The sequence below is a fragment of the Photinus pyralis genome, unplaced genomic scaffold, assembly GCF_008802855.1.
Source record: "Photinus pyralis isolate 1611_PpyrPB1 unplaced genomic scaffold, Ppyr1.3 Ppyr1.4_unclustered_Scaffold6913, whole genome shotgun sequence".
Classification (NCBI taxonomy): domain Eukaryota; kingdom Metazoa; phylum Arthropoda; class Insecta; order Coleoptera; family Lampyridae; genus Photinus; species Photinus pyralis.
This window is the reverse complement of record NW_022172052.1, coordinates 1-9,288: the sequence shown is the minus strand read 5'-3', so window position 1 is coordinate 9,288 and position 9,288 is coordinate 1. Positions and strand designations below refer to the sequence as shown.

Here is a 9,288-nt window from a genome sequence, read left to right as displayed (position 1 = left end):
AATATGTTCGATAGGATTAAAAACGCAATGATACGGTGGTAATCGTAAAACGAAGTAACCGTATTGCTCGGCTAAGTGGTCAATGCGTTATGCGGTACATTTTAGCTGATTTATTCCTAAAAGTATCAACAAGATTTAAATAATATCAAATAACTTGCGAACGTACTTACTGTGCAACTTTTTCAACAGTTCGGCTTTAAAATCATTTTCGGAGAACTGCACATTATGATCACCTAACCACACTTTAATGTTGTCTGTTTTCCCGTAATCTAACACAATTACTGACGGGTTATCTAAATTCTTCAGTAATTTCTCTTCAAACCAATGCACAGCGAAAGACGTAGAAAATAATCAAAATCAAATCAAAAGTAAACCAAAAGCAACCTGTCAAATTTACAAATTTAAACGCGACAACATAGCGAAATGCTACCAATTGTTGCGGCTAAAATAAACTACATGCTTAATGTGTTGCCTAATAAACGAAAGTAAGTTTACGTTGGTACGTCGTTTTCTTCAGGTAATCAGGTAATGACGTGCAACGGAAGATATACTGAATAGACCGTAGTATATTATATAGCAAGGGACTAAAGTGCAAGATTTAATCCCGAGAGTGGAAATTATTGCCCGAGCGTTAGCGAGGGCAATAACCACTTGAGGGATTAGATCGCACTTTAGTCCTGTGGTATATACGCAATTTTTTGCCCTCCCGGATAACTAAAAACTTCCAGCAATTCAACTGAACCTAAAGAAATTGACCTTTTAAAAAAAGCATTAGTAAGCTTGGTTAGGTAACCAAGGTAATAGGTGTAAATAAAACGAACCATTTTGCATTTCGTGATTTAAGTAAGCAAGAAACATGACTGAGAATAAATGTAAGGAACCTCTTGGCATAAAGATGGCAGCTGCACGAGCGGTCGAGAACCTTTTACCCACGAAGTCGAAAAATTTATATAACAAGCGGTATGAAGAATTTAAAAAATGGTGTGCAAGTAAAACTGTACAAGAATACACTGAAAATGTCATGCTCGCTTATTTTGAAGAGAAACAGCAAGGGTTTTCACCTTCTTCGCTGTGGTCCTTGTACTCAATGCTCAAGGCCACAATATTGGTCAAGAAAAATATCGACATTAGTAGGTTTCCAAAACTAATTGCGTTTATCAAACGTCAAAATGACGGATATAAACCGAAGAAGTCCAAAGTGCTCACGAGAGAAGAAATGGACAGGTTTTTAAAAGATGCTCCAAATGATAAATATCTATTGTCCAAGGTAAATTGTTAATATTCTACCAACAACGTTGAGTAATTTTGTAATCTTTTCAGGTTGTATTGACTTTGGGAGTCGCTGGGGCATGTAGGGGAAATGAGCTGTGTACATCAAAGATTACTGATGTTTGCGACGTCGGTGATATGCTTGTTGTTAATATAAGAGACACGAAGACAAATGTGGATAGAACTTTTACCATTGTCAACAACGACAGAAGTAATCTTAACTTTGTGGAATTGTGCAGAAAATATATGTCACTTAGGAAGCCGAACACGAATCATGACCGATTCTTTGTTTATTATAAAGATAATAAGTGCACTGTCCAACCGATTGGAAAAAATTTTTTTGGAAAGTTACCGCGACAAATCGCTACTTTCTTGAATCTTTCGGATGCTCATTTATACACAGGCCACTGTTTTAGACGATCCTCCGCCTCGTTGCTAGCTGATGCTGGTGCTGATGTTAGTGCTCTTAAACGTCATGGCGGATGGAGGTCTGCAACAGTGGCTGAAGGGTATGTTGAAAATTCCCTGAATAACAAAATTCAAACGGCAGAAAAAATTCTAATTGGCCATGAGCAGGGTACGAGTACGGTTAATGCAAATAGTAGCACCAGCGCAAACGTTGCTATTAAAGAAATAAGAGGTGAACATGTTGCTCCAATCATTAATCTACATAATTGTGAAAATTGTATTATAAACGTTAATATAGCTAAATAAATATGGACAAGACTTGTCAAATTCGCTTCATTTTTTGGTTGTTATGGGAACACTTTTTATCCCTTGGGATTAAAAGATCAACTTTACTCCCTATTCCCAGAGACTAAAGTAGCAAGTTTAATCTCGGGAGGGCAAAAAGGTGTATTTGATATTGATAAAAAGCAGCCAAAGTAGGTAAAGAATTGATACCACCGAAATCCAAAAAACTATATGAACAGCAGTACGATGCGTTTAAGAAGTAGTGCCGCATACAAAATGTGGAACAACCTACTGAAATTGTTTTGTTAGTAATTTCATCCTTCCGGGATTTTCGCAAAATTTAATCCCGGCGGGACAAAAAGTGACACTTCAGTACATGTCATAATGGAGTGAAGTTGTCACTTTAGTCTCGGAAGTACGAAAAATTATTTTGTCACCCACCATCAAAATTATGACACTGGCAATGACAGTTCCTATGGTAACTTGTTGAGCAGCGATTTTTTTAAAGAACGCGTTCTCTAACTCCATACAGATGAAGTGTTTCAGTTTCGGAAGTACGAAAAATATCGTATATACCTTGCGACTGAAGTAGTGGTCTTAATCCCTCAGGTAAATTATGGCCCTCCCTTCGGTCGGGCCATAAACTTTACCTTCGGGATTAAAAGTACTACTTCAGTCCCGCGGTATATAATATACTATTAAGATTAACAAAATCTTGGTGAATTTTCTCAACTTTCTGACGGTGCTAAAAAAAGTTGTTATGACGCATAAAATATTATGTTTTTCAATCAAGTCGGATATTGCATCCATAACATCAAAGGCTTTTGAGGTCGTTTTTAGTTCATTCGAGATCTTATCTTTTATAGCACCATATATTGTATATCACACATACACTATCATCTGGCAACATTGTGCTTGTGCAACATCGGTGCTTTCATCCGCATAAAAAGGTGAATTTACCAAGTTGTAGACACCTTCTTATCTGTGTAAGAATTGGTCAAATACAATTTTACATAGAAATACCTAATATAAGTATTTTAAAGGTAAGTAAATATTTACCCCAAATACATCAGGGATCTCGCGCCCCCTTAACAACGCCTCCCTCTCCTCTACCCCAGGGGTGTGCGCCGCCTCTGTTTGTGAAACACTGTACACAGAAGGTATTGGTTACGCCACTGAACTAATACCAACATAATGGCGTTTAGCTTCAGAGATATCCTTTAATCATAAATAAACAATTGGTATTAGCCATTATAGAAGGATATTCTACTCATTAACCTTATCAATAAATGAGAAATGTTGTGTAAGTACTCGTGATTTACCCTATAATAAAGGTATGACAATTTCTTTGTTGCAGTAAAATTTGATTTCTGGTCGCTATTAATTCAACTCTGTTTTTAGAGTACCTACTTATTATACTCGAAGATGTCTGCAATTGTTAAACTAGAACCGAAACAAGAAGAAGAAATAAATACATACCTTGACAAAAAGGTTTTTCTTACTAATGATGTCTCTGCAACTCTAAAGCAGGAATCTAATGAGATTACGGTCACTGCGAGTTATTCTAATGGTAGTCTTGATGATTTGGACCAGGAAGATGAATTTTTTGGAAACACAAACAAATATCCGAAAAATTTCTCACATAATAAGACGCCCCAAATTTCAAAAAATGGTAAATGTTCACAGTCTGATTTTGAACTCTCCAATAAAACCCAATTGAAGCAACATAGGTTAAAATTAGCACACAAAGTTTCAAAAGATTTAAAATGTTCTCAGTGTGACTTCACAACCAATTATAAATCTAGTTTAAAGACACATATATTAACACATCAGACATCTAAAGGTTTTAAATGTGTTCTGTGTGAGTATGCAACCAATACTAGTACCAAGTTTAAAAGTCATTTGTTAATACACAACATTTATAAGAATATAAAATGTGACCAGTGTTACTACACAACTAAGTATAAATCTAGTTTAAAAAGACATCTGTTAACACACAAGACTTCTAGAGGTTTCAAATGTGTTAAGTGCAGATATGCAACAAAAGATACTGCCAATTTTAAAAGCCATATGTTAACACATAGGTCTTTTAAAAATATAAAATGTGCCCAGTGTGACTACGTAACTCATTATAGACATAGTTTAAAAAGACATCTGTTAACACACAAGACATCTAAAGATTTAAAATGTGCTCAGTGTGACTACTCAACCAATTGTAAGTCTAATTTAAGGAACCACCTGTTAGTACATAAGACATCTAAAGATTTAAAATGTGCTCAGTGTGACTACTCAACCAATTGTAAATCTACTTTAAAGAGACATTTGTTAACACACAACACATTGAAAGTCTTAAAGTGTGCCCAGTCTGATTTTGCAACCAACAACATATCTAGTTTAAAAACACCTATATTAACTCATGAAACATCTAAAGATTTCAAATGTATCCTGTGCGAATATGCAACTAATACTGGTGCTAAATTTAAAAGTCATTTGTTAAGACACAAAACGTATAAAGATATAAAATGTGACCAGTGTGACTACACAACTAAGTATAAATCTAGTTTAAAAAGACATCTGTTAACACACAAGACTTCTAGAGGTTTCAAATGTGTTAAGTGCGGATATGCAACAAAAGATACTGCCAATTTTAAAAGCCATATGTTAACACACAGGAGTTTAAAATGTCCCCAGTGCGATTACGCAACTTATTATAAACATAGTTTAAATAGACATCTTTTTACACACAAGACATCTAAAGATTTAAAATGTGCTCAATGTGACTACTCAACCAATTGTAAATCTACTTTAAAGAGACATGTGTTAATACATAAGACATCTAAAGATTTAAAATGTGCCCAGTGTGACTACTCAACTAACTATAAATCTAATTTAAGGAACCATATGTTGATACACAAGACATCAAAAGATTTAAAGTGTACTCAGTGTGACTACTCAACCAATTGTAAATCTACTTTAAGGAGACATTTGTTAACACACAACACGTTGAAAGTCTTAAAGTGTGCCCAGTGTGATTTTGCAACCAATTATAAAGTTACTTTAAAGATACACCTGTTAACACACAACACAGTGAAAGTTTTACAGTGTGCCCAGTCTGATTTTGCAACCAACAACATATCTAGTTTAAAAACACCTATATTAAGTCATGAAACATCTAAAGATTTCAAATGTATCCTGTGCGAATATGCAACTAATACTGGTGCTAAGTTTAAAAGTCATTTGTTAAGACACAAAACGTATAAAGATATAAAATGTGACCAGTGTGACTACACAACTAAGTATAAATCTAGTTTAAAAAGACATCTGTTAACACACAAGACTTCTAGAGGTTTCAAATGTGTTAAGTGCGGATATGCAACAAAAGATACTGCCAATTTTAAAAGCCATATGTTAACACACAGGTGTTTAAAATGTCCCCAGTGCGATTACGCAACTCATTATAAACATAGTTTAAATAGACATCTTTTTACACACAAGACATCTAAAGATTTAAAATGTGCTCAATGTGACTACTCAACCAATTGTAAATCTACTTTAAAGAGACATGTGTTAATACATAAGACATCTAAAGATTTAAAATGTGCCCAGTGTGACTACTCAACTAACTATAAATCTAATTTAAGGAACCATATGTTGATACACAAGACATCAAAAGATTTAAAGTGTACTCAGTGTGACTACTCAACCAATTGTAAATCTACTTTAAAGAGACATGTGTTAATACATAAGACATCTAAAGATTTAAAATGTGCTCAGTGTGACTACTCAACTAACTGTAAATCTAATTTAAGGAACCATATGTTGATACACAAGACATCAAAAGATTTAAAGTGTACTCAGTGTGACTACTCAACCAATTGTAAAACTAGGTTAAGGAGACATCTGCTAACACACACCAAGACCTCGAGAGTTTTCAAAACCAAGACTTCAAAGGATATACAGTGTGCCGAGTGTGATTACACAACTAATTTGAAATCTAGATTAACTAGACATTTGTTAATACACAAGAGGTCTAGAATTTTTAAATGTGTCGAGTGTGTGTATGCAACTAATTATAACGCTAATTTAAAGACACATATGTTAACACACGACACGTCCAAAGTTTGAAAGTGTGCCCAGTCTGATTTTGCAACCAATAACAAATCTAGTTAAGACCCATCTGAAGTGGATCCAGTGTGAATATGCCACCAATACTAGTGTCAATTTTAAAAATTACTGCATAAGCTGTACAAATTTTAAAGGTTATATAAGTACACAATACTTAAAAGACGACCTTAAAGATTTAAAATGTGCTCAGTGTGGTATGCAACTTGGATGCCAATTTTAAATCCCATCTGTTAACACACAGAAGTTCTAAAGATATAATGTGTATGCGTAATTATGTAGTTTCCGTAGCCAACTGTTAATACAGTAATAAGTAGTAATTGGTTTTTCTGGAAAATGTAACCATTTAATTAATAGAGTCAGTGTTATTCATTTAGAAGTAGGCATTGGGATTTACATGTACTCAGAAACCCATCTGTCCATTAATCTGCGAGAGCAAACTTTTTCTAATAGCGTTTTCGATTGGCAAAACTCGTGCTGCACGAGTATTGCACGAGAAACTGAAGAAATGCATGCGAAAATTGCTCTCAATGGAACATAAATATTTGTTATCATTTGTCCATAACCTCATTTTAGATTTGTATTTATACAATGATTTAGGTAATCGACAAATCTGTATTCCAAAAAATGACTGAAACGATTTCACTATTATTTATGATAAACAATGAGGAATATAAATTTGAAATTCCTGTAAAGAACCAATTTTTGGCGTTCACTTTAAAGAGTAAATGCAACTTTTTGTAAAGTAGAAATTATATGGCTAGTTCATCATCTTCGCTATCGCTAGATGACAACAAAAAACTCTCCAACGCAAGAAACAAATTCAAATTGGCGCACTTTTATTTTGAAAATTTGCTCCACGAGCTCTCCGACCTCGTGCGTCAAACATTGCATTTAGTGCGTAATTGTTGCATCACATTTGCCAATGGAACACAGAAAATTGCCCTAAAATTACCATTAGAACGTAAAAATTGCACTCGTGCAGCACGAGTTTTGCCAATCGAAAACGCTATAATTGTGTATACCATAAAAAACTTCTCTGTAAAAATAGTAGTTCTGAAGATATAGTCAGTGTTCCAAACAACATTTCCACCCTGTATATTACAGGGGTTCTTAGGACAAATATGTACGTACGATATGATAATGGCAACGCTGCATTTGTGCTGAGTGTAACTTAGTTCACGTCATACGTGGCTACCACTCTTTAGCTTTACATTAGTAATCTAGTGATGGTCTGTGAACTAGTTGCTCAGTATTGTAGATTTTTAACACCAATTGTTGTTAATGTTAGGTATGGATGAAGATAATGAGACATTACTTATTAAAATCGAACCAAAGCAAGAAGAAGAAATCCATTCTTTTCTTCAGGGACACATTTCTGTAAACAGCGAAGTTTTGGTGACAATAAAAGACGAAATTACTATTAGTGCGTGTACGAAATCCCTTTATAAGGAAGAATTACAGCAACACATTGACTTTAAACGTCACCTTTTAAGTCCGTGTAAAACAGTGTCTAAAGTTTTGAAATGTGTTGTTTGTGATTATGAGACAAATAAGAAATATAACTTGAACCAACACCTTTTAAAACATAAAATTTCTAAGGATTTTAAATGTGCCGATTGTGATTATGGGACAAATGATAAACTCATCTTCCAACGACATATTTTAACACATAGAGTTATTAAAGATTTTAAATGTGCTACTTGTGATTACGGGACAAATAATAAACACCTCTTCAAACGACATCTTTTAAATCATAAAGTTACTAAGGATTTTAAATGTACAGAGTGTGATTATGGGACAAATATTAAACGCGATTACAAACATCATCTTTTAAAACATAAAGTTTCTAAGGATTTTAAATGTGCCGATTGTGATTATGAGACAAATTATAAAGGCGGCTTCAATCGACATCTTTTAAAACATAAAATTTTGAAGAATTTTAAATGTGGTGATTGTGATTACGAGACAAATTATAAATCCGATCTTAAAAAACATCTTTTGAAACATAAAATTTGTAAGGATTTTAAATGTTGTGATTGTGATTATGGGACAAATGTTAAACGCGACTTCAAACAACATCTTTTAAAACATAAAGTGTCTAAGGATTTTAAATGTGCTGAGTGTGATTATGGAACAAATGATAAACACGTCTTTAAACAACATCTTTTAATACATAAAATCTCTAAAGATTTTAAATGTGCCGATTGTGATTATGAGACAAATTATAAAAGCAACTTTAAGCAGCATCTTTTTAAACATAGAGCTGCAAAGGATCTTAAATGTGCTACTTGTGATTATGGGACAAATAATAAACAACTCTTTAAACTACATCTTTTAAATCATAAAGTTTCCAAGGAATTCAAATGTGTTAATTGTGATTATGGGACAAATAATAAACACCTTTTCAAACTACATCGTTTAAATCATAAAGTTTCTAAAGATTTTAAATGTGTTACATGTGATTATGGGACAAATAACAAGCAGCTCTTCAAACTACATCTTTTAAATCATAAAGTTTCTAAGGATTTTAAATGTGCCGATTGTGATTACGGGACAAATCATAAACTCATCTTCAAACAACATCTTTTAATACATAAAGTTGCTAAAGATTTTCATTGCGCTGATTGTAATTATGGGACAATTAATAAAAGCAACTTCAAACGACACGTTTTAAAACATCAAGTTTCTAAGGATTTTAAATGTGCTGATTGTAATTATGGGACTAATGATAAACATGTCTTCAAACAACATCTTTTAATACATAAAATATCTAAAGATTTAAAATGTGCTAATTGTGACTATGAGACAAATAGTAAATCCTACCTTAAACAACACGTATTAAAGCATAACGTTTCTAAGAAATTTAAATGTGCTAATTGTGAATATGAGACAAACAAGAAATATAACTTTAACCAACACTTTTTAAAACATAAAGTTTCTGAAAATTTTAAATGAGCCCATTGTAATTATGGAACAAATGGTAAAACCCTTCTTAAAACAGCATCTTTTAAAACATAAGAGTCACAAGTTTTTAAATATGCTGATTGTGATTTGGGACAAATAGTAAAACTATCTTAAACAGCCCATTTTAAAACGTAAAAGTGAAAGTTTTTCAATGTGCTAATTGCGACATTAATAACAGATTTATCAATACCGTTTGGGTTACGCTAGGCGTTTAACCTTCAAATCGCCAGTGCAACT

At 33.3% G+C, this 9,288-nt stretch overlaps 2 protein-coding genes across 3 annotated transcripts; both read left to right on the top strand.

Annotated features, from left to right (window-relative positions):
* Positions 1–953: 953 nt before the first annotated feature.
* LOC116182690 lies at positions 954–1,983 on the top strand. The gene is made up of 2 exons (XM_031503231.1): positions 954–1,267; positions 1,321–1,983. The coding sequence occupies exons 1-2, from the start codon at positions 1,022–1,024 to the stop codon at positions 1,981–1,983; spliced, it is 909 nt and encodes a 302-aa protein (XP_031359091.1). The 5' UTR covers positions 954–1,021.
* A 1,153-nt stretch (positions 1,984–3,136) lies between these two features.
* LOC116182691 (zinc finger protein 729-like) lies at positions 3,137–6,467 on the top strand. Of its 2 annotated transcripts, none has more exons than XM_031503233.1 (2): positions 3,137–3,265; positions 3,364–6,467. In XM_031503233.1, exon 2 carries the CDS (start codon positions 3,388–3,390, stop codon positions 6,085–6,087), a length of 2,700 nt encoding a protein of 899 aa, XP_031359093.1. In that variant the 5' UTR covers positions 3,137–3,265; positions 3,364–3,387; the 3' UTR covers positions 6,088–6,467. The 2 variants fall into 2 exon arrangements, with proteins under 2 accessions (XP_031359093.1, XP_031359092.1); XM_031503232.1 differs by having other exon boundaries at positions 3,181–3,296.
* The last annotated feature ends 2,821 nt before the right edge of the window (positions 6,468–9,288 follow it).